Source organism: Acanthochromis polyacanthus, chromosome 6, assembly GCF_021347895.1.
Source record: "Acanthochromis polyacanthus isolate Apoly-LR-REF ecotype Palm Island chromosome 6, KAUST_Apoly_ChrSc, whole genome shotgun sequence".
Classification (NCBI taxonomy): domain Eukaryota; kingdom Metazoa; phylum Chordata; class Actinopteri; family Pomacentridae; genus Acanthochromis; species Acanthochromis polyacanthus.
The window spans coordinates 40752796-40779696 of NC_067118.1; the positions used below are offsets into that span (position 1 = coordinate 40752796).

Here is a 26901-nt window from a genome sequence, read left to right on the forward strand (position 1 = left end):
AGCTAAATGACACTTCTGGAGGCTAATTATCTGCATTCAGGGGTGCATGTGCATCCTGTCAGAAACCTTAAAGTAGCAAATGTTTGCACTATGCCAACATTGGCATTCAGAGGCAAAATATTCATCTATTTTTAAAAAAAAAAAAGAAAATACCGGCATACATCAATCATCTATACAGCGCTTAATCCTCATTAGGGTCATGGGGCGCTGGAGTCTCTCCCAGCTGACTTACGGTGAAGGCAGAGGACACCCAAGACAGGTCAAAAATTCCAGCAACACACACAAGAAAACAACTCTTGATTTGATAAGATTAGCTAGGATGAAATTTAGCCGAGTTCAACGAACTGCTTTGACAAATTTACTTCAGACTTGCTTGCCTTGCACTCACAGCGGGGTTAATTGCAGCTCAGCTGCAGCAGAGCCAAGTGGAAACATTAGGTTGGCTGAATAACAGGTGAATGCAAAGCAGGTCAATACGTAGTCAAGTGTGGGCTGCCAGCTGTTCACTCCCTCTGCACCGCCACGGCACAATGGCGGACACACACGCATGCACAAACATGTTCCTGATTTGCACACAAGAAAAAAATAAACAGGGAGGGAGTTAAACACGTAAACAACCAAGCAGGGATCTATTGTGTGTTTATCTCCGTTTTTAATTTAATCAAGTGAAGCAGTGTGCACAACAGTGCAATAAAGGAGCATTTATTTATGTTGTAGACATTAACAACTGATTCAAGTGTCTGGATAAGGCTGGAAAGGTTTCATATGAGATTAGATAAGGAATAAGCTTTATCTATCTTCTACCAGGAAACTTAATGTTACAGCAGCTTGATGTAATTGAGGAATGGAAGAAGGATTTACAGAAGTAGAACTAGACCAGCCCTCAGTAGATGGCAGAACCACGCCCAGACCTCTAACTCCACAACTGAGCAGGGGACCTTAGACCGATTCTTCAGTGCCAAGATTGATTATTCCTGACTTCAGCACTTGCAGAGATATCTGAACGGACATAACACACATTCATTACTTACCCAGCCAGCCAGATACCGAAGCGAATGCAGTAACCCCGCTGACATGTACGTCAGGCGTGGTTAATAAGGCAAAAAAAAGTTATGAACACCATCAACATGTACAGATGACAGATCATTTACTTATTGTCAACAAATCCTATAGAAAACTACCAAAACTGGTGTCATATTAGTAGGAAAGCCAGATCTGGCTTAATTCTTAGTGCCAGTTATGTCCAAAAATGACTAACCTAATGAAGCCACGCTGTCTTCGTGTAATTTCCCACCTGACAAATCGAAGTCCAATATTCTTTAAACTCCTTTTCACCAAGTCCTGAATAGAAAATAACGTCTCTTTAGCTAATAAATGCTCCGCTGTGACGCTGGGTTTCACATCACACGCAGTAATTTGAACCGTAATGACAAAATAATGATCATTGATGAAACTATTATTACACTTTAAAAACTGGGCACTCTTAAAGTTTCCACTAAGTTTGTGTCATTGGATTTGTTTACAGTGGGAGAAACAGCAGGCAGCGCTTTAACAGTTGATAACGCCGCAAATAAAGAAACGTCCTTCACAAAAGCAGGCCTTTCTCTGTGTAAGAGGAATTTATGTTCTCCTGCCAGGCGACTCTCTCTGTGTGTGTGTCTTTCTCTCACTTTTTTCCCAGTATTCCGCTGTTATCCTTTCGCTTTCATAACACTAACCTCCTGTCTGGATTTTTAATCTCGGCCTGGTCGTAGTAACACGAACAAGTTTTTTCGCTGACAGCCTTGTTTCACCTAAAAGCCAAATAAAACTGTCTTTAAATTTTCTCTCCGCCGCTGCCGCCACTCGTTTCGGGCCAAATCTCTCTCCCTTTTCTTCAGCGCCCGTGGTCTGTTCTGCTCCTCCGTTCTCCCTCTTCTCACTCTTCTTCAGCGCAAGGCTATGACATTGAGGGAATGTGATGTGATGTATTGTAGTGAATTAATGTATTCTGCAAGGATTGTACAGAGCGCGTAGAGCAGATGGCAGCAGGTTGATCTCGATGGTGTTGTGTGTTGTGTTTAATGATGACAGTGTGTATATGTGTGTGACGTGAGTGTGTGTTTGTGTATTCTGTGTGTGTGTGTGTGTGTTAGAGTGTGTGTCTGTGGGGGAAGGGAGAAGGGAAGGGAGGGAGAGTGGGGTTGGTGTGTATATATGTGTGTCTATGTGAGCCTCCTTTGTGAGATAAAACATGCAAATGGTGGATTATTTAATGCAGTTTTTTTTTCTAGAACCCGAGCTTTAATCCCTAAAGCAGTTGAAATGAAATAGTATATGTTTTCTTTCAAACTCTCTCCCTCCCATCGCTGCTTTTTCTCTTTTTTTTTAATTCCCTGATAGGAATTACAACTACCAGCTGTCTAGGAACAGGATCCTTTTGCACTTTAATTTCTCTCTGGTGTAGTTACAGCCAAAGACTAATGGATACATCTGGATAGCATGGAATCGACTAAAGCTAGTCAGGCTCCGACGGCTCCTATACGCAGTCAAAGTATCATTTTTTTCCCCCGATTGAGTGGTGATAAAAATGTCGAACGTAAAATGAGCTGAATGCTCAGTTTGGTTACTCTGAGTGGCTACAGATGTAAATATGCGCATTATAACACTTGCATCGAGCACACTCACATATATGAATGTAAAAAACACCCAACCCCCCCCCACCCCACCCCCCACCCCCACCCACCAAAAAAAAAAAGAGTCACAGAATTGCAACTGGTTGAAATTAGCCTGCTAGATGCCTGGCCAACTGGCCTCGCGATGCTGCTGAGGCTAGACGCCACAATAACAAACATGCAAACAACCTTTTTATTGTATCCTCCCACACCACAAATGCAAAAATAGAGGAAAAGTCAAGAACCTTCTCTATGAAAGTGTTTTATCAATAAATCACTGCTGACCGAGGGAAGATTTTTTGTGAAATATCGAGGATGAATCAAAGCAAGCAAGAGAGGGAAAAAAAAGAAGAAGCTCGACATCGTTTTCTCTTTAATATCAGGGACAATGAGCATAATTGAGTAAATGTATTTAAGTATTCAGCGAGCTGATTCAGCCTCTGTGGGATGGTTCATATTGTACATAAGCAGAATAATGCCCGAGGCAATTCATTAGTGGTAAATAATTGAGAGGCTCAGATAGTGCTAAGGTAAAATGCCTGTTATTATTTTATGGAGTTTTGTGTTCTTGGGGCTCTCCAGTTTAAGACTATTAAAAATGCACAAGCCTTCCCACAAATTACTCACTCGAAAGATTCACAATGGGTGCTAATGACTAACCATCCATCTTCCATTGTTTTCAAGCTCAGTGAAAGTGTTTCGCTGCACCATTATCAATTGTATTTCTGCTTTTGGTGAAGTTCTTTTATTTTATTTTTCCCCTCATGCTTTTTACTCATTTTATTTGAGGTAATTAAGGCACATCAGCTGCAGCAGGATACATTCCACTGACATTTCATTTGAAAAAAAAAAACCTCTCTGAATCCATTTTTGAAAGCTTGTAGCTCAAACAGCAGCATACTGTTTCTCATATATAGGGGTGATGGAATTCAGTCAGTATGGAGCCGTATAGAAAGGGTCTGTGGTGCATGTGTAGTAGAATAAATCTACCTGCACCTGTATGTTTATCCTCACACAGGCTCATGTAAATGTCATTTCTTACATGAACTTGCATTCAGCAAGTTTGTCTCCACTGAAAGGTTTTTTTCTCTCCTTTGTAAATTCAACTGTTTTTTTCCTTTTACATCTCTTTTATTTATTTGTGAATACTTTTGCTCAGAAGGACTCTTATCTGTTAAAAATTGTCACCTTTACATGTCGGTTTTCCGGTGATGCAACTTAAAGGCCACTGAGGGTTTTTTTTAACATCTTCTACACCCACACACCACCACGTGACAACCAAGAAATGGAGGAGCATCTGAAAGTCTAATCTCTTATTCACAGTGCTCTATGCTCTATAATAGCATGATGTGTTTAAGCCTGTGGTCTGTGGCCTGGGCGCAAGCGCTGTTTGTTCTTAATAAATCAACTGTTGTGTAGACTTGTGTGGCATTTTGTAAGATGTTGACACTTGTGGCTGGACTGCTTTTTTAGTCATGCCTTTCGGTAGTTGCACTCTTTGTCAGTTTGGTCAAGAAGGACTTGGTAGACACGTACACGAGCTCAATGCAGACCTGTTGCTGCATCTACACTTGTAGTTTTTACCATTCAGAGTCTCATGTAACCACGAGATCTACCTTCAGTGTCTGCAGTATCACAGTTAAACATCTCAATTTCAGAATTTCTCTCTGCAATTGAGTTTGTTGATTCACCGATTTGTCAGGTTAAAGCTAAAGAGAGGATGCCTCTAAAGCTAATAAGCAAATTCCAGTCAGGTTTAGCATATCAGATAGCCTGAAATCAAAAGTGCACAGAAGGCGTTCCCTTCTGATTCAACATGGCACCACCCTCAGGCTAAACTGCAATTTTTTTTCACCCTCTGATTCCTGTTGTTTAATGAGCGTTGCATCTTCATCGGGGCCACTAGTCTGGCTGTAGACTTGTTTTATTGAATGTAATGTGCTCTTGATTGCAGAAGCCGATGTTCGCAGGCCATGTTAAAAATGTGAATTCTATTAGATTACTCTCACAGCTGTTCACAACCGACTAGCGCTGTTAGCTGTACATGGAAACAACTCCACTCGTGCCCCGTGATGTTTCCTCTGGTCTCCAAGAAAAGCCTTGGCCCGGTGCCAGCGTTCGGCCCCACTGTCTTGTAGGGGTTTTGTGTGTTTGCTTGTCAGTGTGGGGAGGTGAGCGTGGGGAGGAGGCGTGTTTGAGGTGGAGGGGATGTCAGCTCATTAACCTCCATTCTTCCCCTTCGCACGGCGTTGCATAGAGTCACTGTGTAGTCTCATGTCATTACTCCTCCCCCTGCACGTGTGTTTCTGGGCATGAAGGGGGGTAAGAGCCGAGCAGCCGGAGAAGGAAGGAGGAGGGAAAAGGTTCAATGGGGGGTTGGGGGTATCTTGACATGTTCCCTTTACAAATGCCCTGCTTGTATCTCGCAAACTAAAGCCCCGCAATCTCGTTTCCTTCCCTACTTTTGTCTTCTCTTTTCTCTCTTCTCTTTCTCCCTCCCCTGCTGTCTCTCTCTCTAACCACAGCCCGGTACAGTGTGGGTGAACGAGGGGTGAGGCTCCACACTGCCCCCCTCCAGGCATCAATCCGTCTAGGAAAAGACTGCCCACTGCTGTGGTGAGATACAGTAGCCAAGCCCCCAAATTCTGAAACCTTTTTCTGTTTGTGCTAGTCGATTGATCCGGAAAGGTGTACCTCAAGGTACCAACCTGGGCCCTGAGGAATTCTAGAGGCTCCAGACTGAGTTGCAATGAAATTTCTCTTTGTATTTACTTAAAAAAAAAAAAAACTCATGTAACTCCCTACATGAGCACACACAGACACAATTCTATGCATAAATGTCTCAAAAAGTAATTTTTTTTCTTTGCTACAGCACAAAGTTGTATTCAAAGATAGTGATTTTTACTGGAATTTAAAGATGTTTTACTGCAGTGGTGACATACAGTGGCCAAGCCCCCAAATTTTGATTTTTTTCTTCTGTTTGTGTTAGTTGATTAATCCATGAAGGTGTACCTCGTGGTACCAACCTGGGACCAGAGAAATTCTGTCGGCTCCAAACTGAATTGTAATGAAATTTGTTTTCATATATACTTCTTAAACTTCCTACATGAATGTACACTTATACAGTTTTATTCATAAATGTCTCAAGAAGTATTTTAGCTTTCACACAACACAAACATGTATTCAGAGATAACATTTTTTACTGGAATTTACAGATGTTTCTCACTGCTGTGGTGAGATAGAGTAGCCAAGGCCCTAAATTCTGAAACCTTTTTTTTATTCAATTGATCTTAAAAGGTGCACCTCAAGGTACCAGCCTGGGCCCTGAGAAATTCTGGAGGCTCCAGACTGAGTTGCCGTGAAATTTCTCTTCATATTTACTTTAAAGTACTCATGTATCTCCCCACATAAGCACACACACACATTCACAGTTTTATGCATAAATGTATCAAGAAGTATTTGGTCTCTTACACAACACAAACACGTATTTAAAAATAGTGATTTTTACTGGAATGTACAGATGCTGCTTCATTCCAGTGACATATGTGTGAAAACGTGCAGAGGTGCTAAACACGCCTCTGTAGTTGTTACAGTCAAGTCACACGGTATCGACACCCTGAGAAATTATCTTTGAATCTGAACGCACGGTTGACACATTTTAGACTTTATCTTTACCAATGTTTTTATTAAGTGAATTATAAAAGGATGCATTAAACAATATTTTGACAGACTATGCTAATAGTGCATCTTTTATAATGTGTTGATGTTTCTTTAGGTTTTGTTTTTTTATCACTGTAAGATGTTGTAATGCCATTTCCTGCATTTCTCTTGTTGAAACTATACTAACAATCTGTTGCCCTGTCAGATATTGTTGGTGACAATGAAGCATACTTCCCTATTTAGTGAGCTGTAAAAGTGTGTGTGTGCTACCACATGTGTGGTATTGCTTGGCTATATTTATTTTCAGTTTGAAAGCAAACACACCACAACCGGGTTATCAGCAGCTCTATTGTTTTCTGTTCATTTCTGCATGTTTAACTCCATCGCATGTCGACACCCATGGAAATAGGCTGATGCTCGTAATGATTTATTTTAGTCAGAACAGTCAAACTTCAGGATTTTTTTTCTCTCCTTCTCCCTTTGCTCTTTCATACTTCATTCTGTGCACACAGGCAAGAGAGCAGCAGATTGCAATGAGATAACCAATTATATGCTAGAGGAAACCAGACTTTTTTTCTTTTTCCTGCTGCAGTTATCTGATGCTGCGGTGAGCAGAGGCAAAGGGCTGGGGTAATGTGACATTCACTCTGCCCTTTATCTTCTCTCATCACTGTTTACCCCAGTCAGTTAAAAGTGGCTTGTGCTCTGCATCCTCTTGTGCTCCCAGAGAAACCTCACTGACAAAGACTCACGTAGAGACATGAACGTACTGTATGGACGCTCATATTGTACACGTAGACACACACACACACACACACACGTTCTCACCTCAGACAGTGTGATTGTCAGGTAGACCGACAGGATAACTACTTTCCTCCTAGTAGCACGGATGTTGTTAAGTATAGCGCTACAGCACCTTCTGCAGCTAGCTGCTAATTGCATGTGATGCCATTGTGCTTGATGCTAAGAAGGTGTTTCCCAGTGCTGGTTAGCTGCAGGCCGTTGAAGATCACCACAGCAGGATGAGGGAGGCCATGTGGGTGGCATTTTGGTCTGACATGTTTTTTTTTTCTGTTATACCTTTTGCACATGTGCTCGCACGTGGCGCACTCCACGGTTTTGACCTGTTTTGCACTCTGATCTAGTTACTGCACAGACAGACTGATGGCACTGATGATACTTATTGAACTGTGCTTTCACACCTCTTTGACACAGTACAGCCATACTTCCTCCAACAAGTCTAATCGGCAGAGGAAACATTCATGTAAAGTTGCACTTGGATAACTTTATACAAGAGCATTTGACTGAAGAACTGAAAACCTGCAATAAGAAATGGTTTCACCGTTTTGTTTTGGAAGAAACAAGCTAAAAAGACAACAGTGATTCTCAAGAAGTTGTTTATGTAGCAACATTTGAATTCATTTGGCATCACGGTTTTTGTACAGATAACAAATGTTAAGTCAAATATTCGCTCTTTCTTATTGTCCACTGACTCCTGAGGAGACTATTTAAGGCAAAATGCTCCACTGCGGTCAACTTTTAGAGGTTTCCCTCTAAAAAGAGCTGCCTACTCTGGCACAGATGTGTTCTGAAATACTATATAGTCCAGAAAACACCAAGGAAACAGTAAAATGAGATAAAAGTGAGAATTGAGGGGTCAGGTGATAATTCTTGGTTGATTCGAATGATCCATTGTAAATGTAAAAATGTTTATTGTAGTCGCTTTTCAAACAAAAAATGGCACTAGAAAAGAAAAACTGAGACGTAGTGAAGTAAAGTTACAGGCACTACCAGCAACAATATAGATTTTTTTTTTGCCCCTGTCACATTTTTACTCACTGCTGGCTCTTTTTTTTTTTTGCTTCAATATAAAGTTCTGCACCTCTATGGAAACTTCCCAACCATAGCTAGAAGTAGGAAGAACTTAAATGTGTATATTGTGCAGCATGACACAGTTATAATCCCATAAATCATAAAAAAGAAAAAGAAAAGAACAAAAATTGTGTCTGATCTGCTCTGTGTAAATTCAGCCGAGTTTGGCCAAGAAATCTCTAAAATTTTTGTGATATGACTGTTGGTCAAATCTGAGCAACTAATGACTTTACAATTGTGGTGAAAAGCACAAAACCTCTTGTTTTTTACAGAATATAGTGAACGTAAATGGTTTATTTTGGCAAATTTTTAAATGAGGTGCATAGAATAAAGTGATTTTAATGAAATATGATGATTTCAAGCTCCGCACTTCATAGATGAGTAGTTCAATTACTGTTGGAAAGCTGATGATTCTTTCTGTTTTTACAGTTTCTGGCCATGATAAATGGTGTTATTCTGGCAAGATTTTTTTTTAAAAGACAACCTGCTTTTCCGATCTAGTGGTGGGTTTTGAGGTTCTGAAGGTTTCACACAGCTTACTAAGATGTAAACTGAAAGACTATTCACTTGTTTTCTGTTTGATTTCCTGTATTTGAAAGAGGAGTCATATCTGATTGCTTTATGACACTAATTTGATGATAGATATGTCAAAAACAGAGAATGAAAATCTCACTTTCTTAAACCTTTTGGCCTGTGTAGGGTATCATGCGTCACCATCACCGTTTAGATATTTATCCTGGCGTGAACTCACTAAGTCGCAGTGAACCCGAGTTCACGGTGGAAACAAAACCTTATTTAGCGCCAACCTCCAGCCTCCCCACACTATCTCAATCTGCCCTCCCATCTCTTACCGTCTTCTGCTGCTGCCGACTGTTGCTTCTGTTTTGTGGTTGCTCCAGTGCAACAGAAAAATGGATGAATGGAGCTTCAGCTTGGCTTTTTTTCTTTGTGAGTGTTGCTCATAGGTAGAGCCGGAAACGGTTGAAACGTTTGTGAACAAAAAGAAGTTGATTCTGATCGGATGATATGCGTTTCTGTCTGTTGTTTCACTGCCAGTTGGATGCTATGAAACTATTTTTTCTTTAGCAAAATCAGCTGCAGACATAGATCAGCTTGTCTTTTAATTCAGTTAAATTAAATTTTATTTACGCTAGCGTTCAAAAGTTTGAGGTCACATAGAAATGTCCTTATTTTTGAAAGAAAAGCAGTTTTTGTCAATGAAGATAACATTAATTGAATCAGAAATCCATTCTAGACATCGTTAATGTAGTAAATGACTATTCTAGCTGGAAATCTTTAATGGAATACCTCCACAGGGGTACAGAGGAACATTCCCAGCAACCATCACTCCTGTGTTCTAATGCTACATTGTGTTAGCTAATGGTGCTGAAAGGCTCATTGATGATTAGAAAACCCTTGTGCAGTTATGTTAGCACATGAGTAAAAGCGTGAGTTTTCATGGAGAACATGAAATTGTCCAGGTGACCCCAAACTTTTGAACAGTAGTGTGTATATAGTGCAGATTCACGACATACACCCCCTGTCAAAAGTTTTAAGACGGGTTCTAATTTATTTGAATGAGAAAGTGTCTCAAAACTTTTGACAGGGGGTGTATGTCATCTCAAAGCGCTCAGCATAGTAAGGTACAGACATTACGAATTATAAACAGAGAACACAACCCAATGCTGCTTTTGGATTCCCTGTGAGGGATGGTGGGAAGGAATGAAAAATAGCTTCTGCAGAACCAGGCTCAGGGAAGGCGTCCATCTGCCTCGACCGGTTGGGTGAGAGTGTTCTTGAGGGGGATAGCAGGAGGCTTTAACACTTTTAAAAACGGTGCTTTTAGGAATGCTCAACCCCACCGATTAATGCCCTCTATTCCTGCAACCAAATACTTTCTAGGATGGCACTAAGCCAAAGAATTCCAAAGAGAATTCCATCATATTCCACCTGAGAGAAAAAAGGAGGAAGTTGCACCTTGTAGCTTGTCTATATCTGACCGGGGCGTTCATGTAGTCCGCTGACCGGAGCGCTGAGTGTCCCGATAAACACAACCCGGGCTTTTGCATATGAAAATGAAGCGTGCAGCTGATAAAGGTGAGGCTACAGGAGATGCTGGGTGTTGCTGGATGTGACCCCGGCACTGCTGCTGCTGCTGCAGCTGAGCGTGCACATGTAGTGTGGGTGTAGTGTGTTCAGTGTGTGTGTGTGTGTGTGTGTGTGTGTGTGTGTGTGTGTGCAGGATCAAACTCTCACACCCAGGAAGAGGCCCTGTTTCCCTTATCTAACGACAACAGAGCATGTGTCGCCATGGCCACAGGCTGTGCTTTTTATGGGCTTTGTGTGTCTGTGTGTGTTTGTGTATGTGAGTGTGTGCCATGTTCATTGTTTGCCCATGTTCATTGTTTGCTTGGGGCGTGGTGCAACACCAGAATTGTTACTATAGTCTCTCTTCTCTCTCCTCCTCCCATGCAACTCTGAACATCCACCTACTGCTGCAGCTTTCTTTCTTTCTTTCTTTCTTTCTTTCCGCTGTTTTTTAAGTGTGACTGTATTCCTTCTGTCTGTCTCATCCTCTCTGCTGCCTTTGAACCAGCAGTGACAAGTTGGGCAACATCAAAATTCATTGTCTCAGGTTGAGGTTTGTTAGGTCGCTCCTACGGCTTAATTGAACAGAGAAAGAGAGAGAGTAACGAGAGAGAGAGAGAGAAATAAAGAGGAGAAGGGGGGAAGATGAGGAAGAAGGGTGCTCCAACAGGCATACATATTGCATGAGCCCTCACCAGCACCACCACCACCACACCCCTTTTCTTCACAGAATGGCTGTGTACTGTTCTGGGCTTATTAATTCCGCTCGGTGAGAGAATTATTTTTAGAGACTTGGTGTTCTGGCGAAGGCTTTTAAAGTCACAAGTATTACCCGTTCTGCTTATAGATTCCCTTTTATTAATTGAAAAGTTCAAAAAGTTTGTTGTGGTTGTGCTTTAGTGCGACGGCGTATGTTTTTGTTGCACTTTCACACGTATCGCAGCGCTTTTCTTGAATATAGATTGCGTAAAAGTAAAATTAAAGTAAAAAGATATTACATTATTTACTCTATACTACATGTGACACACAAGATAACTCACTTAAGTAAAAATAATGCGTGAAAAATACTGTAAAAATGTGCCTTAAGTAAAAAAAAACTTTCCATTTATGGTGTATATTATTTGTATAATAGCAGCATATTTCACCATATCATCCGTAGCAGTTGGATGTGTGACACTTCTGCATTTTTTAGGCTTTTTTGTTGTAAAATCTGAATTTGCAGCAAAATATCTATAGAAAAAGTACAGTTTTCCCTTTAAGACGTAGCAAAAAAGAAGGAGGAAGTAGCACAAAATGGAAATACACAAAATAAAAGCCCACTGCTCTTATAATTAGTGTAGCCTTATGATCAAATCATCTATAGTTAAACCCAGATATTAATATTTGCGGACATATGCATTTCAAATAATGACATCCTGTGACGTAACTGAGTTATTTGTGTAACTTGAGTGTTTTTTGAGTCAAAACTGTTTTGGTTTTTTTCCATCACTTTAAGGTAATTTTTCTCTGAAATGACTGGACAGTTATGGCATCACGGAGACACACGAGCAGCTGATCTTCACCCGACCATCTTCACAAACAGATGTTGCCTAGAAGGCTTAGCGAGGAGCTTATACGAAAAGTCCATCAATCAGAGCCCTTCTTCTGTGGAGTCTGTAATGTTTCCCTCCAATCCTGCCTTCAGCTGTCTCACCGCTGCTCTCCATGCACATGAAAAGACCCCAGCATTGTATTGCACCATTAGCGCTGTGTAAATATTACATGTTTTCCCTGGATATGCTAGTTAGCATTACTTCCACCATGTGGCTTCATTATTTTTGAAACGCTCAGCTTTGTCGATGATTGCGAGGCATGACCTAGTTCTGGGACTCACTCTCTTTCTCTCTCTGGCTCCCTCCGTCACTGTCTTTTACTTTCTCACTTCTCTTTCCTCATTTACTCGTCCTCCGTGCTCTTTTTCATGCTCTCTCCACCTCATTTTCCCTCTCAAGCGGAATCCGTCTACCTCCCTTTTTTTAAAAAAATTTCATGTCATTTATTCATTGTCTTTCTCCATTTACTGCCTCAGCATCGCCTTCATCCTTCTAGTCTCTCCTTTCTACCTCCGTGTTGCTCTCATCCTCCCTCTCTCTCATGTATGCATTCTTTATTTCTCAATTTGTCTCTCTTCCACAACCTATTATTATTTTTCTCTGTTCTCACATCCTCCTCTCTCTCTCTCTCTCTCTCTCTCGCTACCCCTCCCTGCCTCCCTACCCTTCTCCTCCATGTTTTTTCATTCCTCTCTACCAGCACCACGTGTGTCACGGAGGGAAACATCGCGAGCAGTGGTCCCTGCTGAACAATTACCATGCAAAGCAATCCAAATAGAGATGTTTGCCGAAAACAACATGTGTGTAATTACTGCTTAATGAGGCCCTTGTCTCAGGCAGAATGCCCAATTAGACTGCCGATGAGGAAGCGATGCCAAGGCCCGCTGAAGAAAGAGAGGAAAAGAGGGGGATAAGGAGGGGAAGGGACTGATGGAGATGGAAAGAGTGGAAGTGGAAAGAGAGGTGGGGATGATGGGAACAGAGGGGAGAGAAAGGAGGAGGTGAGAACCAGTGGAAGATGGAGAGATTGAGAGGACAGATGAGGAGAAAGGGGAAGATTTCTGCAGTATATGCGGAGTAATGGCAGAGCTGATAGCATTGAGCCGAGGATAAATTGGCATTTTAAGTGGGAGAGCGAGCAAGTGCAAAGGAGAGCCATGGAGAGGAACAAGTGGAAACAGCTTTACGTTACAATATATGGGCAGCCATGTTGAGGCACAAAATGGCTGACCTTTCCGGGCTTGTTTTGGCTTTTTGGTAAATATTACGTTAAACGCGCGATCTGTAAAGACGCTGGATTATCTCACTTCGTTTCTTCCTTTGGAGCAGAAAGACAGTGACAAGGCTGTGCACTCGGAGAATTGAGTTTGCAAAATTGGGCTCTAATGTAAGACGTGATGTTGGGGTGGCAAATGGCATTGTTCAGCGGCCGCGCTCTCTTTTCACCCGAGAGAATCTTATCCTAAAGAAGCTCTCAGAAAGGTTTTTTTTTTTTTTTTTTTTTAACGTCAGCAGTGATATCAAAGTGGATTTCAATGGAATGAAATTGCTCAGTTAGGCGAGGACAAGAGGCTTTCATGTGAGAAGTGAAGAGTTTATTGCAGATATGTCACTAAGGTCAACATCACTCTGGCCCTCTCGCTGCGGTCGCTTCTCGCCGCGGTTCAGTCAGGTGATAGATGCCGCCATGCTTGATTAGGCAAATTGGCGTCTTTATCTGCCGCATGTACCGCTGAACAATTAGTCAGCATTCACTCGGAGTAGTTTCTTTTTAATACTGCTGGTACAGGGCTTTTGGATTAATCATGCAAGGTGTGAATGAGGCTTAAATGTGCAGCTCTTGTCTCAGTTTGCTTATGCGGTTAAATGTAAATGTAATCATTAGAATAACCAAGTGAATCCTCACTGGGGCTCCCACGACATGCATCGTTAGCCAACCATTGCCCCGAGGCAGCCGCTCATTCCCCCGGCCCTTCTCCTGCAATAATGTACAGTAATTTCTCTTTCTCACCACTCACATACTCATTTAGCTACTTCGACTTTTTCCTGTCTACCAGTACGATATTAGATTCTCCCTCCCTTCTCCTCCCCCTCTGAGGAATTCTGCCCATTTCCGTCCATTAGTCTACCGATTTGGTCATTGTTTTGAGCAGGTATATCTTCTGATCCACTCGTATCCAGCATGTGTTTATCTTTGAAGCCGCCGGTGGCTTTCTCCGTAGGCACAAAGCGGACCACCTCAGATGAAAAAGGGCCCCCCTCCACCGTATCTTCACATCTGAGGAATTTGACATGGAGTGCCGTCTGGTTTGATCACGTTGTTCCTGCTGTCTGTTCCTGCATTCATATTACAAAGAGTGACCTCAGTCAACAAACAAAACGGGGGCTTGAGTTGACACATCGGGCTCCTCTGCGCGTGCTTCATGAGCGTTATTATCCAGCCTAGTCAAGGTTTGTTTCATTTGCCCGTGAGATGCGGTATGACAAACCTTGATGCCTTTGGAAGCCAAGGGCGTTTCACAATGCAGCTCCTCTTAGCATGGTGGCAGTTTCTCAGTCACCTTGACACTGCACAGGTTCACTCACTGAGCCGTTTGTAGGATGGAATCTCATTTTCTCTGCAGCTAAAAACAGAATCTCAGTTGTTGTTATTTTCTCTTCATTTGTAGCGCGCTCAGAGGAGATTAGCTCATACTAGACAGCAGATTCAGCGTGTTGCATGCTGCTCTCGACCGGTGACCCGGTGTTGTTTTCCAGAACGCCCGGGGGTCAAGGGGTCATTTGTTGTTACGCGAGTCCTAACCTCGTGTCAAGCAGTGTTTTGGCACCTGCAGCAAGTGATCTTTCACTGCCTGATTAGCTCAGTCCTGAAGACACAGCATGCCCTCGCGCTAACACACACCCACAGTGGATAACGGAGCCTGGAAGACGGACCCGCACACACTCCTCCACTGTACGCACTCGCAGAATCATTCACAGTCGTTCTGTTTCTCGCACACACTGCAGAGCCCACAGGGAAAAGCCCATCTCTCGTCACTGTGCTCATGTAGCCTAATTACCGGCCCGCTGACGAACAGTAATTACCCACGCTGCCATGCCACCACGAGGTTTAACCAAAGTGACAAAGTCATTAGTCTCACACTTCAGGCCACCCGTAAAGAGCTTTTCCTCTTCGTACCTCCCCGAGCCCCCACAACCCTCTTGTCTTTTCTTTTTTTTCAAAACCACTCTTGCATACATTATTTATTTCTTCTTTCTGTTTCTGTCCACAGTTTGATGGTGACAACATGTACATGAATGACAACAACCAAGAGTTTCGGTCACCAAACCAGGTAAGAGAGTCTTTTCCTACAAACTCTGCTGACTCAAACAAATAAAATGTCTGAGGAAGCTGGTGTCAGCATTTAACAGGAATGGGGTTAAAAGAATGATATGTTTTGGTACATGTTGGGCAGGTTCTAAATGTGGAAAATAGACACGTTTTGCGGGTAATATGAGTGGAAAATGCAAATCACAGCGACATCACCTTTAAACACTGCCTTTGTTAACAGTTATAAGATGATATGTCCAAATTCTAGCTTCTATCTTTGAAATTATAGCCAAAGTAAAACTTAAAATGGAGTAGTTTGCATAAGGATGAACTGTTTTTCAGGTTTCTGAAATATATAAGTCATTTGATGTGTCATGTTTTACAGTAAATTATGCAAAAGTAGTGTACTTCTGCAAAATCTCATGTAGAAGATGCTTTGGGTAGCCTTAAAATGAGCATCACTCCAAAATTTTTTTAAAAAACATCCGTGAGTTTGACCCTGTTTCTCTTAGGGGAGCGTTTAATGCCTCATAAGCCAAAGTATCCTTTAGCCTCCACACAACACATGCCTCCTGACAGATGATTTTATCCAAAGCCACATTATCATATCTTTAGCAGCAGACGGATTTAACCATCAGCCCTGACAGTTTTGGACTAGACGAGTTGCTACGAACCAGCAGTGATATTTCACCACTCCAAGCTGACTGAAGCACTGGTCCCAGTCTGGAGTCCCAGTCACACAGTCAGTCAGAGAGTCAGAGAGGCACAGGGCTGCTGAGTGCTCCCAGCTGGTGGATGGGAACACATGGCTGGACATATGGCAGAATTTGGAGCCCCAGGATTTGTTGATCCAGCAGCGGGGCCTTCATGTTCTGACAAAACACGACGAGGTGGAGGCTGCACGTCAATTAGCGCCTCGCCAAATAACTCGCCGGACAACGCCAAGAGGCCAAGGACGACAGCACACACACACGTTCTCTGACACAAACTTATTCATGAGCACATTTGCAAGTTGATGTGTAGTTTCACTCACACGCTCTGTCGTACGTCCGCACTTCTATACTCGTAAAGACACAGACCCGCCCTCTGTGGTGTCTGCACGTAGTTCTGGATTTAGGATTTGGTTTGTCTTCCTCTAGAACTTCATCTACCACAATGGTAATGAGAGAAATATGTGGTTCCCTGAAGGTTAAACTGTGAAAGCCTAAGATCAGAGGTGTCAAACTCATTTTAGTTCAGAGGCCACATTCAGCCCAACTTGATGTCCAGAAAAATCACATCATACTAACCTATGAATAACTGTTTTTGTTTTAACAAAGAAGACAGAAAACAACAAAAACAAGACAGAACATTACAAAAACAAGACACAAAACAACAAAAAAATGGACAAATGACACAAGCGAGAAAAAAACACGCCAAAAAAGATACAAAAAACAATGAATAAAGAAAAACAAAATAATAAGGATAAGACAGAACACAAGCGAGACAAAAAGGAAACGCAAAACTACAAAAACGAGAAACAGAACGACTAAAACATGAGACAAATGACAAAAGTCAGACAAAAAAGACAAAAAGCAAGAATGACAAAATGAAACAAAATGACAAAATGGGACAAATCACATGCATCAAAACAAAAAAGAGAAAAATTTGACATAAAAATTGCAAAGTGACAAACAAATGGACGAATGACAAAAACAAGACAACAGATGTCAAAAATGAGAAACAAAACAACAAAAAATACAAAAAAAAACCAAAATATTACAAAAATGAGAGACACAAGAACAATGAGCAATCTAGTGTTTTACTTTATGATCAAAGCAACTTGTCATGGTCGAGAAAATATTTAAAATTTAGAGTTTTACAAATTTACAGTCTGCAGTTAATGTCTTCTCTGTAATGTTTGACTTTACGAAGTCATCCCACGGGTCGGATTGGACCTTCAGGAGGTCCACATGTTTGATACCCCTGCCTTAGATAGTCCCAGAACACTTCCTTTAAATACTTTAACCACCTTCCGCCTTTTTTCATGTTCGATTTATATAACTGACCCATTAAAATGAATCTAATTATAACGCTAACTGTAACAGCATGTCTTAACTCTCTAACAGCCCCTTTGAAGACGTGAAGACCGGCCAACATGTCCTCACTTTCCAAAAATGCGCTTACCCTCATGGTGTAAAACTTAAATTGGGCCTTGCAAAGATTGATGAACAACAACATATGTATGTGCACTTAAACACACACAGATATATACACTCATAAACCCACACATGCTCTCATAAACCCTCACAAGCACACGTAAGCACGCACGCACACCATCATCCTATAGCCATAAGGTTGTCTTTTCTTTGATGTTGGGATTGAGTGACTATAATGAGGGGTCGAGTGGGAGCTTTAGCAGCTTATTGTCTACTTACAGCACACATCACAGACTACGAGGTCCGTCGTTGTTAGCCACGTTTCCCGCTCTGCCCTAATTATGTCACTTTGCGTGCGTACACGGGTGTGTGCTAATTGGGATAAATGTCCAGCTTTGTAGTTTGGCGGCTGCAGCGGTCATGTGTCGATCACCGGCGCCCGCTCCAGGTTTGCAGTGTTGTGTCAACAAATACCTTCTTAGTGGATAAGGCAATTTGGGCTTTTCAAAACATGTCAGTTGCAGTTGATGCTCTGTCAGTGCCGTCAAGTAGAAGCTTACACACCAGTTTCTGAATAACCCTCTGAACACGGAGTTCACCGTTTGCCTCCCGGGCCTTTAATAGAGCACCTTTAATTTGAGATTTCAAAGTGGGAGGATGTGAGCGTTTGCACAGAAATTAATGGCCCAATTCCTCACCTTGTAGCTGTCAAAAATATATTAATATCATAACTAAATAAATGTCTTTACAGATTTTTGGTTTATTTATTGCATCTTTTTTTTTTCAAGCAACCATCCACTGTCTCCAGTTTTCAATTTTTCTCTTCTTATAGCTTAAGTGTTGGCTCTGGAAAGTTGACATTTTTAGCTGTTTTCTGACTGCTCCTAATCCTAAGCCTCGACTCTATTGACAAATAGACAAGTTCAAGTAAAAATCAACATAAAGTGTCTCAGTCGGGCCACTGTTGACATCGGCATTGATTCTCCTGAACTCCACTGGAGGGATAAACATCATTATTCCAAAAGATATTCACTCGTTTGGAGAGTGGTCAGTGCTTATCAACCATCTCATGACTCTTAATACCTGATAGATGCAGTCCCTTCAGAAAAAAAGGCCAAAGGTGGTCACTCAGTTCTCTTGATTTGCAGTAAGAGTAACATTAATCTACAGTAAATACACCCAAACAACTAAATGCCTCCACAGCAAAACAGAGCGCCTGGATCTCCTAAGCGTAGGGGTCAATGGTTCAAGTTTTTCCTTTAATTCGTCACCCATCTGCGCTTCATTTGTTAGCACAGATCTTGATACCGAGGCACAACATTTGCTGAAGTTTGACAGCATCCAGTAAACACCTCTAACCCCAGTCCTTCCTTCTTTTTTTTTTTAGTTGCGTTTGGACTTTCCCAATCATCGCATTTTAGCGGTCTTGTGCATAATTTTCTCTGGTAATTCAGCACGTCCTGCGGTGCAATAATTTCCTCGATCTGAATACTTTTGGGGAGCTTACGATGATTATCCCACCGAAGGATCTGACGAAGTTTACCCATAAATATCTTCAAAGCCACCGCATCCAAGGAATGCCTGCGTTTTCTTTGTGCGTCATGCAAAATTCATCACTCAGGCTGCTTGCTGTGCATGTGAGTCAGTCTTTTTTTAATTGACGCCTGATTGTATGCAATAGCTGTGCAGCGGTTCGGTACATAGGGTTTGCTTTTGAAGTTAAATCGGACAATTAAGAGGTTCAGATATGGAGTTATGTTCTGAAATGGTGATTAATGTCGAGTTAATTGTCTGAGAACGTGCTTACATTCCGGTGTGTGTACACAAAGTACATACATAGACGTAACTTACTGCGTGCGTTGTGCATTTTTTAGTAAGATTTAAGCATTCTCCAGCTGTGTTTAAAGAAGATGGGTTTTCCGCTAGTTCTTTTACGTTTACTGTGTGGGAATAACCCCGCAGTGGGACTTTTATTCCTTGCTACTGAGGACAAAAGTACAGCACCTTCGCCACTGGTCAAGCATATTGGAAAAGAAGGCGCCCATATGCCTTAATGCACGTTTTAACACCGCGGTGAGATGCCCACCCGAGCTTTTACGTGATGTGTGCCTGTGAAAAAGGTGCATGTAGCCAGAACAGAGACTCCTTTGTTTGCATGTCTGGGGTCTTCCACAGCATACACACTGAAGTAGCAGTTTGACACAGCCAGAAGATTGCATTACACATAACATCTCCGGGCTTTTAAAAAGAGAAAACCGCTAATCAGAAACAGCTTTAAAGGGGGCCGTTCGCTGTATGCTTGGACACAATCTGTCCATTCAAACAAGATGTTTTCAAGGCTTTTAAATACTGTACGGTTTCTGTGCAGAGTATGCATACGAGCTGCACATATGGAGCCCCGAGACGGTTTGATGATATTAATGTTTTCCATTTGGTTCATCTGTTGAGGTTTTTCAGCTTATAAGCAGAAAGTGTGGGCGGGTTATTTTGTTGACCAGCTTTGTTTGTGTCCGCCCACACGCAAAGCTACTAAGGGGATAGTTTGTTGAATTAAAGATTATTAAACCTCTAAATTATCCTGATTGACTGAAAATGTTCTTAGTTTTAGGTCTCGTAAACACCCCGGCTCCAGACCTCTGAAAAGCTGCACATGTCTGAGAGTTTTTCACTGATTTAAATACACGCACAGCTCAGATTGGAGCTAAGAATCATTTACAAATCATTATTCACAACTCTTATATGTCTTTTTGAAGCGTGAAACAACCAATGCTGTAGCGACTGAAAATGACGGACACAAAATAAACCACATTCCCAGACATTAAAAAAAATGAACCTACTTCCAGACCTAATAATAAAGTGAAAATGGTGATTCACTCATTATCAGCCTATCACTCATATATATGTAAAATAATGCTGGCTGCGGTGTATATTTTCGCAGCACTGCAATAGCGGCGTGCCAAACCAAAATGGCTTCCTCCAACCACGCCAACACAAATTCTAATTCTGAATAATGGACAATAAGTGTTCTTCATTTGGATTCATATCAGGCCTGATCAGCCTGAGTGGTTGCGCAGACTTCATGCCTCCATGTGTATTTTTGTGTGCTTTGGCCGACTTCTCCTCACCCTACATTATAATCAGTCAGTCTGGATGCATGTACATGTGTGCATGTATGCAAAAACTCGAGGTTTAAAGACATCTCCGGTTGGAGACGGAGCTTGAAATAGAACCAGGCTTGTAGTAGGAAGCAGGAGAGTCATTTTCACTGATTTTTTTGGTTTGTTGTTACATCTCTTTTCCTTCTCTCTCTCGTGTTGTACTTGTTGAATCGCATCCCTTTGCGAGACAAGGGAAGCTCAGGGCCACCGGTCTTTGGAGAAGCAGCAAGTTTCAGGCTGTTTATGCCACTGTGTTTTTCTGCTTCCAGGTGTCTTGCTGAGCCATGTGTCTCTATTGATTTGGCCGGCTGTAAGAGAACAGCGGCTGATGGTCGAGATCAGAATAGAAACCTAACAGGCTCTCTCTCTCCTCGTCTTTAGGTTTCTGTCTCTTTTTTTTTCCAGGCTACACTTCTGTCTGTTCATTTTTGTGTATTTCTTAACTCTGACACTCCCCCACATTCTCCGTCGCTCTCTTGTGCTTCTTTTGCACTTATTTCGCCCATGTTTGCTCACCTCAACCCAGTTTTTCGAGAACGTACGGCACATTTAGCGAAACTTCTCCCTCCCTCGCTTCCACGTCGCTCCAGTTCAATTCAGTTCAGTGAAGCTTTATTGACACTGCGTGTGTTGATCCAATAATATGTCAAAGCAAACATGCACAGATACTCAAAGTAATGACATGCAGCGTGTGGAGTTAAATAACTGGAGCTTTGAAGGTGTTTCAAATCAAAAGTCAAATGGCTTCTTTAATATTTCAGATAGTTTAATGAAAACTCATTTAATAACTGAGTCACTGAACTTGACTATGTTGTCTGGGTTTGACGTCACTTACCAGCATTTATATAGGGATGAATTTTATCAATAATTTAAACATCTAGGATATGCTAAAAGGGCCATGTCTGTGTGTGTTTTATTAGAGAGAACAACGTCTAACTTATAGGTATTAAAGATAAACAGCAAATTACAAAGATCCTTTGTGTAATTTTAGCCCAAATATTTCTACTTTAGGGCCTCTTTTTGTGCTTTCATACCTATTCTTATGTAATTACTCATGGATTTTAATAAGTTCCGACTCAGAGCTAAAGTAAAAACCATACGAACAGTATGACGCACCGTAAGAACACACTAACATTTATTTAGACAAGCTTTGTCTGCCACTTATTTAAAACATTTTTTTTTTCCCTTTTGAATGCTAAATCAAAAGTAGATAAGAACAAAATCTGCTCAAACATCTTGCCTGCAGATGTGCAATGTAACATGCAGAGAAGTATTTAGATTACTGGAATATCTGAACAATGTAACGGTCCAAATGAAATGCCAAGTTAGCATAAAAGTACTGAAAAGTCAGAGTAATAACAACGATTGCACAACAGTAAATCTTTCTACTCTGGGTCTGCCAGGAACAGTGCACTGAAAAACATTGAAATATAGTGATTAGAGGTGGAAAGATAAAACCAAAGCCTGCAATGGTACAAACAAATCCTATACAGTTTCTATTATCCTTCTCATACCAGTCGACCGATCCCTGCAAAAAAAAAAACAAACTACGAGCTGCTGTAGGACACTCAGATTGACATATTCATGGTAGGAAGCATCTTTCTGATAGAAGATCTAAAAACGGCAAATAAATTACACGGCTGGTTTCATAAATGACCCCACTCTGTCGCTTGAAGGTTAAAGGAGTATTATTTTCATGCGTGGAGTTGAATGAGAAGATACCAATGTAGCATCTGTACAGTAAACATGGAGCTGAAGACGGTTTGGTTTTGCTACCTGCAGGCAAATATAATCTGACACACAGCCTCATTACATGGCAATTTTCAAGCAACAACTAAAAAAAGTAACACCGGTATCTATTTGCTGAGATTTGGAAATCTTATTTTTGTAGATTTCTACCCTTTGGACAGAGGTTGAACCTGACTGTTTGTTTCCACTGGTCCTCCAGAGAGCAGAAGGAGATGGTTGTCTTGAAAGCAGCTGACATGGTGGCACTTTGTCAAGCAACCATTAATAGAAATCCAGATGTTGTTTGGCCTGTAGGACCAGCTCCCTCTCTCTCTCTCTCTCTTTCTCTGTCTCTCTTTCTCTCTGAGTCAGAGACACCTCAGTACACCCTGGCACCGTACACCCAATGTGGGCGATGCTGATGTGAAAAGGCACCGTTACTTAATAGTGACTCACAGTGCACCATTATACCCCCACCACCACAACTGCAACGCTCTCCTCACTTCACAACGCTCGCCCTCCCCTTCCAAGCATCCCCTTATACTTCACTGAGTGTGTTTTTCTATCCTCTCTCTCTCTCTCTCTACTTGCATTCTTTTCCCTGTAAGAAAAAGATAGAGAGAGGTAGCGAGGGAGGGAGCGAGGGAGGGGGGGAGACATTTGAGACAAAGGATGAAAAAATGAAAATTGAGGTTCTAAAAACGCCAACACACATCTCACTTCTTCTTTGAGGCTGTACAGAGCCGCCGGCAAGGTCGACCAGAATGAAGTACAGATACATATTGTACAGCGTGTATTTAAATTTCAGGAGAGATTTCAGCATCCCGAATTCAGGCTGAGGAACAGTTTTCGTCTCTAAACTGGCGCTGAGGCATCGATATGTGAAGACAACGCTGGAGGAACATCAGAGGAACATCCACGCAACTTCCACGCCCATGCTAGCGACGGATTGTAAGTTGCAGTCGTAACCAGGGATTGGTAGTTCTTTATGTAGGTCAGACCATGTCAGCCAATAAGTCCAATTACCATTGGTCTCTGAAATAGAACAAGCGGTGACCCCTGCTCAGTCTTCACAGGGCTGGAATGAAAGCAAAGATGCTACGGAGTGAAAAAAAAAAGGCTTTATCGAAATTATGTAAAGATTCATTCAGAATAGACGGATCTTTAAAAGACTAGAGGATGAAAAGTGTTCATAGAGAGAGGTCTGTGGCGATGTGAGAAGTCAACACTTCCCTTGTTTGAAGAATATGAGCAGATTCATCTTTCATCTTTTTTTTGATATCAGAGGCTTTAAAAGAACATCAAAATGACCCATTCTCCCGCTCTTTTTCGCCGTTCTCCCTCGGTTCCCTTCCTCAAATACATACCCCGCAAAAAAGGCACCGCTCCCCCCACCCCACCCCAGAAAAAAAAAAAAACACCAACTTATCAGCAGCAAGAGTGCACTCAATGATTCATACGCTCTTTTAAGAGAACTTGAAACCTTGGCTCTATTTCGGTCCCGGCCTCTCTCTGCTGTATATGCAGCACGACGGAGCGCAGGGATTTAGCGGGACTAAGTAGTTTGATATTTCTATTGGTTTTCCGCATGTATTTTTCGCTCTCTCCCCCCCGCTCTCTCTTCCTCTCTCCTCGTGATCTTTCTCATCATATGGAGACCAAGGTCATGGCTGATTGAAATATAATAGAAGTGTAGACATCTGGCCTAATACTGTGGGAAGTTAAATCTATTTTAATGGCCCCTGCCGCAGTGGATTCTCTCTGATGCACTCTTGCGCTTCACTGACAGTAAATCACAATGTTCTCTTATTGCCCTGACTGGAATGAGGGCATAGAGAAAGAACAATGAGGGATCCACATCATTTGTTTTCACCCCTCCCTCGCTTTTTTTCCCCCCTCTCTCTCTCTTCGGCGCTCCTCCTCTTCTCCCCTCTCCACTCCGTTTGCGACTCATAAAGCAAGGGGCTTAAAGAGAGTGACATCATGAAAATAAAAATAAAGGGGATTATGGGCAAGCTATTGTGCCATATGTGATTACTGGGGCTTCCGTGTTCCCTTGGGGGGGATGAGTGACTACGAGACAACATATTTTATTTATTTATATGATTCTCTCTAATGAATAAGAATAGGAAATGTTGCTGTGCTCAGACCACACTATTGAGCCCCCTTTGTCAAAAAATAAAAATAAAAACCCTGCAGCCTTTGGTTCAAACATTAAAGAATTTCTACTTCTCTCTGTTCCAGTGCAAAGATCAGAGATATTTTTTCACCCTTCATCTTTGATCTATAACTGAGTAGTTTTTCTTCTTCTTCTTCTTCTTCTTCTTCTCTTAAATTGAACTGACATAAATGGTGGCCCTTTTTCACACCTTTTCAAAATGCTTCCTTTTGCGGCCGTGTTTTTTAGAGTTCAGGCGCAATCCAGCACAGGTCCACCCACATCTGCAATGGAGAGTCAGGTCCTTTTTTACCCGCCTAAATGAGATCCATTTTGATGTGACATTTGAGAGAATTACTAGTGTACGGGGGAGCAGGAGAGAGGTTAGCTCCCTCCCTCGCTATTGGTCCAAGCCCACCACGGCCCACCTGTCCTTTAGTGACGGACGCTACCTATGACCCTGAGCTACTATCGGACGTGGTGAAATGCCCACCCTAACCGCACACACACACACACACACACACTTCACTTATCCCAGTTCTGTCTTTCTGTCAGTCAACCTGGTGGGTCTTGCTATTCCCTTCTATTGTGCTGCACCGTCTGCTTCACCCAAATGGAGTTCCTTGCGGTTTCAAAGCCGGGTCGGATGGCCTCAGTGGCCACCTGCAGACCGTCGCTGTAATGGTCACTCAAACACCTTTTCACGACGAGCTTGATTCCTGCCCTTAGGACTCAGCCCTGAAGGTGAATTTTGAAATCCCCCCGTAAGATGTTTAAAAGATTTCCCGTCTATCTGGAACTCACAGGGTAGACGTGGAAACCTTTATGTATGCACGGCCAGCTGTTGTTTGCCGCCAAAACCATGCTGTTCTGTCTTTTTTTTTTTCTGCAAAGAAGCATATGGCTGGATGACTTTCCATAGGACGCTGTATGCTCATTCAAAGTTGTGTGGTTTTGTGATGCAAAACCACATAACTTTGATTAGATATTTTAAACGTTCTGCAGCAGAGTCCATCAAAGACAGACAGCTCTTGTCTTTGGACTATTTGGCCCTCGTCAGCCATGACAGGAGGCTCTTTGGTGCAACGTTTTCATTCTTCTCCCTTTGACGAACACCATCATTGTTCCCAGATGAGCTGTCTTCCACTAAACACCTCATAGGCCACGGATGACTCCATCGCCGAGCTAATGACTTCATCTCATCTTCCCCACCATTTGTGTCAAGGAAAACTTTTAGCTAAGCTGATTAATGTGTTTCCACTTAAAGATAACTTAATTGCCTAAGATGGCTCGACACGGTGGAGATATGTTTGGTTGCGCAGACTTTTCAACCTACGAGCTTACGTGTCAAGGGTAGATTTCAGTTGTTATCGCTGCGTGGCTAACAGTTACTACAGCGTGTGAGAACATGGATTTGCTGAGTCCATCAACCAAACAAAGAGAGAGACACGCAAGAGAGAGGACTGGAAAATATGTTCAAGGTACCTGACTTTCTGTGCTTTAACAGTACATATTGTGACGCCTCATTAAAAGAAATTAAAGCACGTTATTCAACTTAACTTTTATCCGAGGTCCAGAGATCAATGTTTTCTCCTCTTTTCTGCTCCTATATGGCTAAACCTCATTCTCGTTTACCCCCAAATGTTGTGATGTACCGCTTTTATTTTGAAATCAGGAAGTGGAGGCATTCTTTCTCCCATTCATTCCCATGTGGAACCATTATTCCTAAATTTAATTTTAGTTTCACTGCCGTTTTAGTTAGGTTTGTGCAACAAATCTGTTTCGTTAGGTTTTGGGAAATGATCGTGGTCCCATTCAACACATGTGACCCAATGTCTGGGTTTCCATGGCAACATATTATCTAATCTGTTATCTAATATATGATCAGTTGGTTAAAAAGACAGTAGATCTGTAAAATAAATGGCAAAGATATGTTGATTATGCGATGCTTTAGAACAAATATAAAAAATATGTTTCCCTCTGAATGTACTTGAGAATACAGGGGTTTTTTTGGATATGAATAATTTTGTAATTTTCATTAGACAATTTCTCTCAGAGTATATTAATGACAGTGTTTCACCACTTTTTGTGTTGCACCTCTGGGAGTTTAGGTTTAGTTAATAAGTAAAACAGTTGAAAGAATCAGTTCGAGTATTAAGGCCAATTTTAAACACTTGCAAGTGACTGATAACGACAAAACAACAATGCAAACATGGTGTGGTTGGTGCTCAAAAAGTCCAATACTCACTGAAGTACTAGTGTCTTAACTTGTCTTGTAAATAGTGGATCAGTTTCACTTGCACATTTTATTTGGATCTTGGTGAAATAGGCAGAAGGTTTTCCTTAAACATGACATTTTGCGTTCGTTCTTTCTCATGCAGCATCACTTCTGAAAGATCTCGTACTGAAATAGTTTCCTTGAGTTTGTGACACCTCTGTGATTTATTAATCTAACATTGCAAGCTTTAACGAAACAGTAACTATAAGTAAATGCTTTCTTCAGATTCTTCTTCCAACCAGTTTTTCGGTTTGTTTTGTTTTAC

The 26901-nt window shown here is 41.8% G+C and overlaps 1 protein-coding gene across 2 annotated transcripts in view; it reads left to right on the forward strand.

Moving 5' to 3' along the window:
- Window positions 1-26901, forward strand: part of LOC110971154 (TOX high mobility group box family member 2-like) — an 85973-nt gene that overhangs the window by 24246 nt on the left and 34826 nt on the right. Inside the window, exons 2-3 of one of the 2 annotated variants that reach the window (XM_051949879.1) lie at window positions 5179-5270; window positions 15139-15198. In XM_051949879.1, coding sequence (XP_051805839.1) covers window positions 15154-15198 — 45 coding nt within the window. In that variant the 5' untranslated portion in view covers window positions 5179-5270; window positions 15139-15153. The remainder of the gene's footprint in view (window positions 1-5178; window positions 5271-15138; window positions 15199-26901) is intronic. The other variant, XM_051949878.1, reaches the window with a different exon arrangement.